The 14,558-nt window shown below is 44.7% G+C and overlaps 1 protein-coding gene across 9 annotated transcripts in view; it reads right to left on the bottom strand.

Annotated features, from left to right (window-relative positions):
• Positions 1-14,558, bottom strand: part of SIK3 (SIK family kinase 3) — a 241,093-nt gene that overhangs the window by 34,951 nt on the left and 191,584 nt on the right. Inside the window, exon 7 of one of the 9 annotated variants that reach the window (XM_053900455.1) lies at positions 321-1,161. The exons of the other annotated variants lie outside the window; for them this stretch is intronic. Within the exon in view, the coding sequence (XP_053756430.1) occupies positions 1,118-1,161 (44 nt within the window). The 3' untranslated portion in view covers positions 321-1,117. Of the gene's footprint in view, positions 1-320; positions 1,162-14,558 lie in introns of those variants that run through there. 9 annotated transcript variants of the gene reach the window in all.

Here is a 14,558-nt window from a genome sequence, read left to right as displayed (position 1 = left end):
ACTTCAAAAACATAGCGTAGCAACTTCACAGGGTCACAGATGGTAGGCAGCTAGATTTCTTGTGGTCACTGGTAATGCACACAAATGCTGAATCACTATGTTGTACTCCTGAAACTGCTACGGTATTGTATGTTAGTGACACTTCAATTACAAAAAAGATACTTAAAAAAAAAAAAAAAACCTGTGAAATTCCCTGTAAGATATAGGTCTCAAAACTGTCTGTTTCCATTTCATTACAGCGGTCCCGAAGATAAAACTGGCCGGTGGTAAGAGCAAGGACAAATCGGTGCTGATTTTAAGACTTTCTGTATACAAGTCACTGTGCTTACCAACTTTATTTCATTGAATCTTCACAACAGTCCTAAATTAGCTTCTATTATTAGCCCCCTTTATAAAAGAGGAAACACGGGAACGTGCTCAACACTGCAGAGTAACGGCAGGGCTGGGACTAAACAGATATGCTCTCGACCACCCTTCATGTGGATATTAATTCTGTTTGACGTATTTTTCCGGAGTGAATTCAACTCTGCAGCCCCACAGTTTCTGCACCATTGGCAAACACTGTTCTAAATCACCATCTTAAAAGGAATACAGAGAATAATTAAGACAATTTATTCAATTTTAAATTTACTCTAACTTTGAAAGAAAATACAAAAAGGAAGGTCCCTATATCAAAATGATTTTAGAGCAGGCACCAACTTGTTCTTGCCTTATAATTAAAAATATAGTCAAACGCAGCGTAGACCCTAAAACCTGTAGGTTTAGGAAAGAACCTAGGAAACAGAGTACACGCCATCCACATTACACTTGTATTAAAATTATGTTTCCAGGGGAGCCAGGCTATACCCCACAAGTGCAGCAATGGTACAGATTATAAATATCTTTGACACACACCTTTATGATCTGCTATCACCTGGGAGGGAAAACATGTTCTTAATTTAAAAAGTTACTACAAGCAAAGACCCCCAGGTAGTGGGGAGGCCTGTGCCGGATTCGAAAGCGGTGAAGTTATGGTTAGGGCCTCTAGATGGCACTCTTCTGTCTTCTTTCAGTTTCCACACAGTGTGTGGTGCATGAAAGGTGAGTCCTCTACCAGATGACCGAGTCAGAAAGACGTTCAGTTACAGGCTTGCTTTAAGACAGGATTTCCAAGGTAGTTTCCTTAAAAACAAAAGAAATCGACACCAATATAATCAGCCTTGCTTTGAAGATGTAGCTAGCTCATTTCGGGATCCTGAAATCTGTATTCAGCCATCCTTCATCACTATTTGATTTCAGATGCCTTGGAAATTCCCCAGAAAAATGCGAACAAGAATTTATACACACAAAAATTGCACGTAATTTCGGTCTGTTCAAGGAGCCCCCAAATCATGCCACGGGTTTCTCTGAAGTCTACGGGTCCCAGGTTAAGGCTTCTTGGTGACAGTGAAAATACCTAAGAGACCAGAGTTTTTATCACGTGTGCCCTCCAGAATATCCAGCGTGCAAAGGAACAGAAATCTCACTTTCCATGTGTTGCACAGATGGTAAAACATGACAAAATGCAGAAAGCCAGATATTATCATCAACTCCTACTTCCTACATAGCTCGTGAAATTCAATTCAAGCTAGATTTGAACACACCATTCTACAGAAAATATGGACAGAGGGTGAAGACAAAGGCAATCAATGCCCCAAACCTACTTCCACAATAAACCACGGGACAGTCGATTCAAATGAGTGGAAAGAAGACAGGGCCTCAGATCAGAGGGCACACACATCAACTTTTCCAGCTGCCAAAGTGCTCTAGTTTAATGTTAAAAACGGCCCCATCCCTGGATCCCTCCCTTGGACAGGCAAGGAGACCGAAGCGCTTCTTAGTGCTGGTGTGCGCCAGCCCAGTGAGGGGTCCCTGCAGCCGGCTCAATCTGCCCCGTGCAGGACCCCGACCCCGACCCCGACCCCGACCCCGGCAGTGTGAATGGCCGTGGGCCCTGAAACTCGATCTGCCCACAGAACGCTAACAGGGATGCTCCGCTCAGGCCCTACCCTGCAGCACTGACGGGTGTCTGGATGACTCTCTGGAGAGAGAGCTGCTGGATGGGCTGGGTCCTCAAATGGGAATTAGTGGAGACTGCCAGCGCAATTCCATCTGAGAGGACCGGGTCTCGAACACCTTCCTTCTTTTTGAAACTTGATAATAAACAGTTTTCTCTAAGGGGTTGAAAGTATTTGGCCTGGGGAGTGGAGGGGTGGGGGCGCTAAAGTAAAGGATGAGGAAGGGGAATTAAAAACCAAGGTCAAATTCACCAAAGAGAGTTAAAGGAAATTTCGAGGCCAGGAGAAGAAATGAAAACTCAATTTCTGGACTCAAAGTCTGAGAACATGGCCCCTGAAGACAGGTGAAAGGCTACGGGGTTGATCTACCCTGGAGAACAGAAGGTATGTGTGCAGCAGCCAGGGGTGTACAGGGTGTCCCTCAAGTATGGGAAGGGCTTTTATAAAGAAAACAAAGTGGATTGACACCATGCTGCTCCAGGGGGCTGGATCAAGATAATCAGGAAGTAGCAAGTTCACTTTGGGACACATCTTTCTAATTGTGAGACTTGATCCAAACTCCTGGGCCAGGGTCTTAGGGATCTGAGGAGGGGGCCTCTCAGGGGAGCGAGAAGGGCCGTCAGGTGAGCAGGGCCACACGTGCAGTACGGCTGATGTTATATCCACCGTTCAGGTTAGTGTTCTGAGTAGGAGTTCGCTTGCAAAGAAGTTAAGTCCAGGAGCAACCAGGTAGGATGAACTCCTCAGTCCCCCTCCAGGCCTGAAAACCATGTAACTGTGAAAAGGGAATGATCCGCGTCCTGTGAAATAGCATCATTATCACCAGACACGTTTAATCAGAGGCCGGCACCTGAGATGTCATCAGAAGGGCTCCCAGCATGATGCGAGGACAGAGCCAGGGTCTGCCTGAGCTGTGCGGCCACAGCGCCTACCACACCCGACACGGAACACGCCCCCCAGAATGCCGACACGGGACTGGACTACGAGACGCTAGACGAGCCGGCCACCGCTCCTTCAAACAACCTTCCTTATCGGATTCTGAGAAACCGCAACAGAACGGGCCTTCTCCACGCTTCACACCACAAAGAGCAGACAACTGTCATTTTGTAGCAGACTGAGATGTGGCAGTGTTTGGGGGCAAAAGCCTAGCTCAGACGGTTTCCAGGGCTTTCCCCTGCAGCTTTAGGGTCCTTTGTCTCACACAAAGTTGAGTTACGGGGTCCCTAACTCACTGATGTTCTCTGAGAATATAACCTATGAATCAGACGGGCGCTCGAGTAGACATCTGCGTGCAGGCGGGGCCTCAGCATCGAGGTTCTGTTGCAATGAAATAAAACAACACCTAGCAGCTAAGTCTTCTCCATAAACCCTGTGGATGTGCCTGCAAGAATTAACACTGTATCTTTTGCACGTTAACAGGGTGAGGGTGAGAGAAAAGAGTCAAAACCACCATAGGGAGAGAGAGAATGCAAGATTAATAGACCAATTCCTTCAAAAATACGATTTAATAATAATTACTAACATTTACTGAGCACTTAGAGGCTAGGCAGAGTAAGAAACACTTGAAGTTAACTAAGCATTTAATTCACAAACGCCTATTACCATCATATCCATTTACAGATAAAGAAATTAAAAATCACAGAAGTTAAGAAACTTGACCTGAATATAACAGGCAAAGCCAGGATACAAATTCTGGTCAGTCTTACTCCAAGGCCAGAGTTTGTAACCCATATAGCACCTAAAATAAATTGATGCTTGATGTTCTACCTAGTAGCTAGCATATCCTTAAAAAAAGCAAAGCAAATCAATTTTCCTTTTCTGATAATCAAATGCCATGTAATCACCACGGGTTCCATCATGATAGAGGCACCTACAAGCCAAGTTCATAAAACATTCATGGTCAGGAGGCTACAAACTAACTGGCAAACAATATCGAGGGAGAATGGCGAGTTGGATGGTGATGATTTCACTGCTCCAGCCAAGAGCGAACTCCGTGTACACACTCTTGTTGCTGGTGCTGATGGAGCCTGCTGGAAAGCCAGAAACAATAGGGTTCCTCAACCCAGGCGCCACAGACAAGGAGAAGGGGTGGGCAGGGATCTGCGGAACTGAATCATCAGAATCTTCAGGCCGATCCTACAGATGGAGGGAATGCCGACCATCGCCAAAGCCCTTCATGTGATGCCAAAGTATGGGACAGGGCAAGGCGATCACTTTCAGCTCTGAGGGCAGAGGAGTGGTCTGAAAGAAATTGAGTCATAGATTCTTTCTGACCACATAAAACTGCTTTGAGCCGGGGGAACAGAAGACATCTGTGTGCCAGGAGGCATGGGAAGAATGCAAGGAAGAAGCAATTACTCGGGAAATTCCTGTTTCTTCCAGGTGCTTGGAGGAAGGGGACACGAGAAGGCATCTCACGTGAGGACATTCTGGTCGAGACCAGGTGTGTTCAAAGGTAATTCCAAAGCACTCAGCCCGAGAGTTCTTTATCTTCAATAATTGTAACAAACTTAATAAAATGTTTAATTCCCCAGCACAATTCCAATTGCAAAGAGGGCTCTATTTTTCTCAAATCTCAAAATCCGGAACGGAAACACAAATAAATTGGCTACTAAAGTCTCTAAGACGTCTGCTGCCTGGAAAATGAATAACCTTGTAATTTTTTTTTTTTTTAATTAAATGGCACGAAAGTCTTAACGCTTTTTGGAAGAAGGACACTATGTCATATACTGTCAGATTCTGTTAGCCATTTGCCTTGCCTAGCTTGGGTACCAGTCTGGGGGAGAAAAGATACTATGATAGCAGACAAATTGGACAAGACAGATGAATGGTCCACAAGGACAGTCTCTGGATGGAGCCATATGGCTTTGACCAGAGTCCTTACTGTACATATTCTGGACTGACACATGTTTGTGCCTCACAAGCTCCTCTTTAATGCTATCTGCCTTTCCCCAAAAGGAAAACCATGCACAAAACATACTGTTCTTCATAATGAAAAGAAAATAGAGTCTGTCATCATGTCCTAGTCCTGTCTTAATCACAGCGAAAATAGTGTGTCTGTCTTATAACATTATGAGCCTATAGAAATAATTAAAAAGTAAATCAAAAAGAAATCAGAGGTGTTTTGCCAAGACATCTTCTTTTGGTTAAGAAGCTGGCCTGAGTTAGGGACCCTCGCTCTGCCCAAAGACAAAGACCTAGAAGTGACATTTTTTAAATACACCCAAGGAAATCCTGTCCTTGTCAGCTGTCAGCTAAGGTCAAACCTACTTTATATGGTGACTATTTTAAAATCTAAACACAGTAGACAAATGGTCTTGAAATAAGACATTTATTTCTATGTGTAAATACACTGAATATGCTACCCTATAGATGCATTCAGAGACTGCATAAATGTTAAACACAATCATGCAAAACCCATGTTTTTTGTGTTGTTGCCGTGAAATTTTGTTATACTGCCTATTGCTGGAACAATGGTGCTGTAGGGATCGGAAGGCTTTTTATTCCACAAATTCAACTGTGAAACATTACCATCACAACAGAAATATATAAACATCCCCAACCTGAAAATTAGTTAAGGGGGTTTATTTAAAGAAATAGGCAATACCACAGTTTTACATAACCAAAGAAAATACATGTTCTTGAAATTAACTGTAATGGAACCCAATCTACAACAGTGTTGGCTGTAATTAGATGACTCATAAAAAACAAGCATTGAGATCAGCTCCTCTTGTGTTAGAATGGCATTGAGGAAAAAAAAATGTCTTGTTTTGAAATCATTTGCTTTCCATTCTTTTGGGGAAAGAAAACTGGGAGTCCCAGGACTGAAGTATTCAGTAAAATTCCTAGGAGAACAGTCCAACAGTATGAGGTCAGACAAGAAAATGGAGAGTGCTGGATCTGAATACAGATCCCAGCACCACCAGTTTCTGCAAATTGTTATCAGAATGTTCTGGAATAAATGTTAAGTTCCTTATAACTAAACCCTGTGAGACACGTTCTGTGGCTGAACACAGAGGCCCAAGGAAGGTAGCCTGGCCCAAGTGAGCAAATAGAGATGGGGCTGGTCAGAAAATCTTCTTGGAGGGAATGAATAAGCTTAGGAGGAGAAACTTTTCTCTTTGGTATCAGCAGTTTTTCCAGACTGATGGGAAAACAAGTGGGTGGCCCATGTATCTCCATTTATTAGAAAACCACCACCTCTTTCTTGAACTTTCCCTGGGTGCTAGTTTTCCTAGGTGGCTGGGATGCTGCAGAATGAAGCTTCAGAGATCAGGGGGTTTTGGCTTACAGGCTGGAGAGGCCGACAATCATCTCCGGCCCCGACCTGGGAGACACCCCGCCGGCTAGAGGGTCTCACTAGAGGCTGTCCTGTTTGAGGTTCACGGTAGAAAAAGTTTTTGTTGCTTGTACTGTCATAGCATTATTCAAATAGGTTTTTGAGTACTAACGTCAATCCTTAGAGAAGAACAAAATTCTGCCTTAGTTTTACTCCAGAGTTCAATGTAGAGTACATTATACTAACTCTTTTTTCAATACATAATCCAGATGTACATGGACAAAGGTATCCGTCCCAGGACTCTCTTGACACCTGGAATAACTCGGCAGATGCGTACTTCTTGGGAATTCAAATACCATCAAAGACAGTCAGGTGGTTTCTGAAGCCAGACTGCGAGTGTTCAAATCTCGGCTCTGCCGCTTACCAGCTGTGTGATTTGGGGTATGTTACTCAACCTCACCATGCTTCAATTTTCCTGCTTATCAAATGACAGTAGTCAGCCTACTTCACGGGGGTAGTTCTGAACATAAAATGAGTTAATGCAACAGCACCTGGTCCAAAGAAAGCGTTCAATGAATGTTAGGTATTACCTAAACCTCTGGAGTCCTTCCACTTAGAACTTCCTCCCTTTCTCTACTTTCCTCCAAGGGGTAGACATAAGCTCGGAGACGGTTTGCTTGAAAGTGAGAATAATAAGTAAGGCAGCACCAGTCTTTACCCATGGTTTCCCATTATGATAGGTAAAATTAGGGGACGCCTGCTTAACTCTGGAGTAGATCCAGCCTCCTCCCTGACACCATTTGTGATTTCTGCTTTCACGAACACGAAAGCGCCACATGGATTTTCTCACTGGCAGTGGAGTATACCCCAAAATGTATGAGAGCCGCCTTGAGGATGCTGAACCCCTTCGGATATGGAGACTGGCGGGTGAGCGACTTTAATCTCCTGGCCCGGTCCCTCTAAGCAAAGTGCTTTTAGCCAAGCACGATGCTGTGCGGATGTTGATGAGGGAGCCAATCAGGGCAGAGCTGCTGCGTTGAAGTGCAAGCTTTTTGGCAGGGGCTGTACAATACGGTCTCCATCAGAAGCATTATGTAAGCCTGGGTCTTGCGTTCCCAGTGATAAAATGCTTATGCAGTATTACAATTAATTACGGCACAATGAAGTCTAATCAATAAGGACTCAAAAATATTGTCCACAAGAGATCTCTCTGCGCTTGCTGTCACGGCAGGTTTTCCACTGCAAATTAATTTTCCTTCAGTTAAATAAATGACTGATCTTACAATATGTGCTAGCAGGTAGCATGACTGGTGAATAAGACAAACTAGGCTTTAGGAAGTAGGCCTCTGATGGTTTAAAAAAATATACTGGCACTTAATGAGTTTGGTGCTCGAGATATTTAAGTTGCTGGCTCTCCCTCAGTCGGGAGGGAGTGTCAGAGAAGCTGCCAACACATGTGGCCAGGCAACGGCTCATCTTCTGCGACAGCTCGAGAAGCCGCAAGTTTCAACTTTTAATCCTTCCATAATTTCGGCTCAAGGTTTTTCCCTGACCACTCTCCAGGAAGCTCTGAAAACTTTAATCCAAAAACACTGGTCTAGACTAACCTTATTTCACTTGAGACATAGGAAGCCAACCCTGTAATAGATCAAAACATTTTTAAAAGTAGAAGTCGCTTGCCTTGGTCATTCACGTAATAACCTATATAACAAAAGCGCGTAAGACCAGTGAATGATTTGGATCATCAGTGAATTACCTATCTGTTTAATAATAAAACCCAAGAGTCTGCTGTAAGATTCTACTGGTAAGTGGTGATCATTCGGTTTTTCACTAGGAAATACTTACTGAATGTTTATACACTACCAGGTGCTGACAGGTTTTATGGGAGATGACGACGTGTGGAACACCGTTCTGATATAAAGAAGCTTATATTCTAGGGGAGAGGGGAAAAGGGCACACATATAATTGTAAAACGAGGTGGTACAAAATTGTTCAGCCTCAAATAAACCCTCTTTTAAATTTATACGGCTATGCTCCAACTTGGAAGCACGTCTTCAGTGGATCTTGGGATGACCACGGAAGGAAGCCTGTATCCAACATATAAGACCAGGCATAGAAATATCCACTAATTGTGAGGACACTTCATTCCACACATTACTGACAATAAAGAGACGCTTAGAATTCCTGAACTAACTGTGTCCATCTGTAGAGCATGGACACCACACAGCTGCAGATATTCTGGAATTTGACTTAGCTAGAAGAAGCTAGATGGTGCGGCCTTACCCACTTGGCCTCCCGAGCGCTAATTTAGAAAACAATCGCGGCTCTGCCGGAGCGTCCAAATCCTTCAGGCAGAAAAGTGGATCAACTCAGCTCAAGCCTATGACAACAGCCTGAGAAAAGAAAGGATCTGGCTCTCTAGGACCTTCCTCGACCACGGTATCTTCTGTGGCACGGTAAGAGCCAAGCTGACAGGCTGGAAAGTAGCTGGCTCCAGCCGTAGACAAAGAGTTAACTCCGGCTCTGTGGTGAGGTGTCCCTGCACCCAGAACCTAGGGGTGTAAGCAGAAACGGGGCTCGGGAACAGACGCTGGGCTTCCTTCAGGTGATCTTGAAATTTTACAGCACTATCGTGTCTGAGCTACGAAAAGACTAAACGGCCTATGAGTTCATTTTCTCCTACGTCTTGTCCTTTTGACAGCGTTGTCTGCTGGGCCGTGGGATTCAGGCCCATGCTATTAGGCAAGGCCAAGCACATGTACGTCCCTGAGGGCAGGAGAGCTCATCCTGGTAACACAGCAATTGTCTCCTCATTTCCTAGGCTGGGTTGTTTTTCCTTTTCTGTATTTAATTGTATGAAAATGTTTACTCCTACTTAGGGAATTACTTGTTCAGAATTAAAAAGTGGCCACCTTTAGGATAATAATACTGACATTCTCTGAGCCTTTACACTTTCATGTTAACCTATATTACAAATATTAGTTCTTTCTACGTCCTTAAAATACTCTACAGTTTATTTCTAAGCACCGATAGACAATGTGGTTGACAGCACGGTCAGTTTTACCAGCTCCACTATCCGAAGCCAGCTCCGGTGAGGCTGGAGTAAAAATCTTCTGCTCTGACGCAAAGGGGTGGGGGCAGAGGGCAGAGAGAATCCAAGCTGCTCGCAGGAAATACCGGGGACATTGGAAGAGCAGAGGAAGCGGTGTGTTTACCTCGCCCTTTCTTTGCAAATACCGAATACAGGACCAAGTTAGTCATTTACTACCTGTGTGACTCCAGGCAAGTCAAGCCCCGCCTTCAAACCTCACTGGCAAAATGCTGAAATAGTATGTATCGATGCCAATTCCAGAGCAAAGTTATATAGCCCAAATCAGATCAAGTATAAGAAATATTTTGTAAACTCAAAAGCCCTAAAGAAATGTAAATCACTATTACTGCTATTATTATTATTTGAATACAAGTGTACATGCTGGAGGTGTTGTGATAGTTAGCATTTTAACGAACCTAGGTAGGCATCCATTCATTTAACAAATATTTACTGAGTGCCTACTAGGACCCAGGCGTTGTCCTAAGCCCTAGGAATACAGCAGTGAACAAAATTTTATTGCAGTCAAGAGGCAGTGGGGATAGGGACACAATGAACAAGTGAGGTCAGGCAGTGGTCCTTGCCGTGTAAAAAAAAAAAAATGAAGCAGAGGGGCGCCTGGGGGGCTCAGTCGGTTGGGCGTCCGACTTCGGCTCAGGTCGTGATCTCACGGTCCGTGCGTTGGAGCCCCGTGTCGGGCTCTGTGCGGAGAGCGCGGAGCCTGGAGCCTGCTTTGGATTCTGTGTCTCCCTCTCTCTCTGCCCCTCCCCCACGCACGCTCTGTCTCTATCAAAAAATGAATTTAAAAAAAAAAATGAAGAAGAGTTCTGGAAAGAGAATGATGAGGGGTAGTCAAAAAGCACCTCTCAGAGGGGACTTTTAAGCAGAACCCTCATGTGAAATGAGGAAGCAAGCCTGTGTGAATATTTGAAGGAACGGGGATGTTCGTGCTTGGCGAGTGTGACAAACAGCAAGGATGCCTCAGTGACTGGCACTCAGAACCCATGGTGACCAGTAGCAGGAAATAAGATTAAAGAGGAGGGCCAATCACGGCTGTACCTTGTTGGCCATCATGATAATGGCTTTTTGAACTTTATTCTAAGTGCAAATGCAGGCCAGGGGAGGATTTTAAACAGGACTCTATTTACTATTTCCTATTTCCTAAGTCCTGTTACATGCCAGATACTATGGGAGGATGTAGACAACTGTGAAAAAAACACACTTCATCTTTATTTTCTCTAAGCTTGGTCTGGTGTGGAAGATGTGCAATGAAAGAAGTAATTACAATAAAGTTTAGTAAGTCCCATGGTAAAAGGAAAAAAAAAAAAAAAAGCCCAGATCCGAAGACTGGTAGAAATTACCTCATTTCTTTTTCTAGCACATCTAATTTCTTATTCTAGAACAGAGGAGTGGGTGGAGTCGGGCTAGGGGAGGAGGAAGCATTCTGGGCAGAGGGAACTGTTCTAAAGCACATCATTTGTCCTGGGAACTAGAAGGAAGTCGGGCTGATTAGGTATAGAAAGGAAGTTGGGGTCGAAAAGACAGGCAGGCACTGGGTCATAAGGTATTTCTAGGCCACTATTTTTCAAATAGCAGTCACGAGATCAATCTAGGAAGTTATAATCGGCATTTTTTAATGTAAAATATACTGGGGTGTACTGCACATCATAGTAAGGGCATGTGTTGTTTTTTTAAAAAAAAAAAACAAAAAAAACAACCTCTGTTCAGTAGTATGGATATCTGTGTGTTCCAGGTCAGAGTATAACACATTATTTACTATGGTCATGGTCAAAGTGTTTGAAAGTCAATGCTCGTGCCACATTAACCAGTGAACTTTAGCCTAGAGGCAAGCCACTGGAAAGTCTAAGCTGGAAAATGGATTGATCAGACTTGTGTACGTGTATATGTTCACTGCTTGCTTCTATACATGTGCTCCTGTAGCAGTGTGGAGAATGGATTAGGGAGGGGCGAGACTGGAGCCAGAAATCCATTTAGTTGGCTATTTTTTTTTTTAATTTTTTTTAATGTTTATTTATTTTTGAGACAGAGAGAGACAGAGCATGAACAGGGGAGGGTCAGAGAGAGAGGGAGACACAGAATCTGAAACAGGCTCCGGGCTCCGAGCGGTCAGCACAGAGTCCGACGCGGGGCTCGAACTCACGGACTGCAAGATCACGACCTGGGCTGAAGTCGGACGCTCAACCGACTGAGCCACCCAGGCGCCCCTAGTTGGCTATTTTTTAATCTAGGCAAGAGCCACTGCAGAAGATAGGTATGGAGGGTTGAATGGACAGGATCTGGTAACTGATCAGCTGTGGCAATGGTGAGAGAGGAGGGGGAATGAGGCTGGTTCCTGCCTTCTTCAGATGGTGATGCCATTCACTGAGATAGGGAACGAGGGATAGGGAGGGGGAGACTTAAGGTCGGTTTTGAAAATGTTTCTATTGATGTGAATTCAAGACATAAAAGTGAAGTTGATCAGTGGCTACAGGCTGGTTAGGTCACCCTTCGTCCCAAAGGAGAGGTCTGGGCCAGAGAGTTCATGGAACATTAACTGGGGACTGAGAGTCATGGTCATCACCGAAGCCATGGCGGTAAATAAGATGGCTCAGAATGATGGTGGAAAAGAAGAAAGCCTGAAAGGATGAACAGAGAAAGAGAAAACTGGGGGAGATGACAAAGAAGGTGCATCCAGAGAGACAGGAGGAACACTGGAGGGCATGGCATCCGAGAAGCAGGGAGAAAAAAGTGACAAAGTAAGGAGTGACTCACCTATAAGAAAATACACAACCTGATTTAAAAATGGGCAAAACACTTGGACAGACAAGTCACCAAAGAAGACAGACTGATGGCAGACACCCATATGAAAAGGTGCTCCTCATCATACATCAAGAGGGAATTGCAAATTAAAATAATGAGAAACCACTACTCATCTACCTATGAGCCTGTCAAAACCTCAAGCCGTGACAACACAAACTGCTGGGGAGGATGTACAGCAACAGGAACTCTCGCTCATTGCTGGGAGGAAGGCAGAAGGGCGCAGCCGCCTTAACAGACAGTTTGGCGGTTTCTTACAAAACCAAACATATTCTTCCATTTTATCCACAATCACACTTCCTCGTATTTGCCCCAAGGGTTGAAAACTTGTGTCCACACCGAAACCTGCCCAAGATGTCTAGAGCAGCTTTATTCACAACTGCCCAAACTTGGAAGCGACCAAGTCGTCCACTGGGTAAACAGATAAACTGGGGTATAGCCACACGATGGAATGTTATTCGGCATTAAAAAGAAATGAGCGATCGGGCCATGAAAAGACAGAGAGGAACCTTACATACATAGTACTGGGGATTCCAACTACTATGCATGACATTCTAGAAAAGGCTCAAGCTAACGATGGAGACAGTAAAATGATCAGTGGCTACCAGAGGTTGGGGGGAGGGGTAAACAGGCACCGGGGAGCTTTAGGGCAGTGGAAATGCTCTGTATGACAGCTCAACGGTAGATACACGTCACCACGTATTTGTCCCAATTTACAGGACGTAAACCAAGGGTGAGCCCTAATGTAAACTATGGATTTGGGAGGATCATCTGGTGTAGTGTCAATGCAGGCTGATGGACTGTAACAGATACTCTTCTCCGGTGTAGACGCTGAAGGTGGGGAAGGCCGTGAGTGTGAGGGGACGAGGGTAGATGGCAACTGGCTACGCTTTGTGTTCACTTCTGCCGTGAACCTGATACTATGCGAACATAATACAGTTTACGTGTAAAAAAGAAAGAAAGCGAGGAGGGGTTAAGTGCTAACTACTGCTGGCCAGTCATTAAGATAAAGACGGAGGACGTCCAGTGGATGACGGCATGATCACTGGTGGCCGGCCAGAGCCGTCCACTGGACCTCGTCCCTGCTTCCTTTTATAGTAAAATTGGGAATGGCTGTGTCCGTTTCTTCTCGCTATTTCCCTCCCACTCCTTTTCTGTTGTAGCCACGTGAATTCAGTTCTTGCTCCTGTCCCTCCGCCAACACTGTATGTCGAGGTCATCGATTAAGCTCCGCGTTCCTAAATCCAATGAGCTCTCACTCATCTGTTCTGACCTGTCAGCAGCACCCCACACAATTCTTCACTCTCTCCTCCCTGAAACATTTCCTTACTTCTTTTCCAGGACCGCGGACCCTCTGGCTTGCCTCCACTAGCGATCCCTGTGCCAATCCTTCGTCTTCCTGATCTCTGTTAGTGCGTTCCAGAGATCAATCCCTGGGCCTCTTCCCCACAATCACTGCCTATAAAGCGATCTCATCTCCAGCTCTGAATGTTATCTCTACAATGATGGTTCCCAAATGGACATCCCTAGCCCGTGACTCTCAACTAACCTGCAGCCTTATATCCCAACAGCTTACACCGTATCTCAGCCTAGGTGGGTAACAGGCATCTCAAAAGACCTCCTCTAAAACATTTCTCCAAACAGTAAGTATTCTTCCCTAGCCATCCTCACCTCTGTTGGCAGGAAATCCATCCTTGGCAGCTGCTCAAGCCAAAACCCCTGGAGTTACCTTTAATTATTCTTTCCCTCACGTCAAATCCGACACAAGTGTTGTTGGAACTGGACTTGCCTAGGTTCAAATTCTAGTCCAACCACTTCGCAGCTGGGTTATCTTTGCAAAACTGCTAAACGTGTCCTGGCTTCCGTTTTATCACTTGTAAAATGGAGGTGATAGTCTTACGTATCTCGTTGGTATAATAATGAAATGAGTCAATGTTTGTAAAATGCTCTGGCTGGTACCTGCCACAAGATGCACTGTCTCCTGAATCTGACCGCTTCTTACCATCTCCACCTCCACACCCTGTCTGGGAACTAGCCGCCAGTGTCTCCCATTTGGATTATTGCAAAAGTCTCCCGCCTTCAGCCCCTAAGCCTTTTAACCAGGCAGAGCGGTCAAAGTGATTTTCTTAAAACAATATCACACTCAAAAGCTTTTGACATTTTTTTGTGTTTGAAAATTTTGATAATCAAAGTTAGGAAAAACACAAGTCAGATCAGATCAGATCAGTCCGCTGTTAAAACGCTTTGATTCTCTGCATTTCACTCTAAGTAAAAACTCAGGTCTTTGCACTAAGTGACTGGGCCCTCAAAGTAAGCTCCCCTTGCCTCTCTGATCTCA

Source organism: Panthera pardus, unplaced genomic scaffold (assembly GCF_024362965.1).
Source record: "Panthera pardus isolate Hobbes unplaced genomic scaffold, ASM2436296v1 HiC_scaffold_12, whole genome shotgun sequence".
NCBI lineage: Eukaryota > Metazoa > Chordata > Mammalia > Carnivora > Felidae > Panthera > Panthera pardus.
Note: the sequence above shows the minus strand (reverse complement) of the source record. Positions and strands in the feature narration are given on the sequence as shown.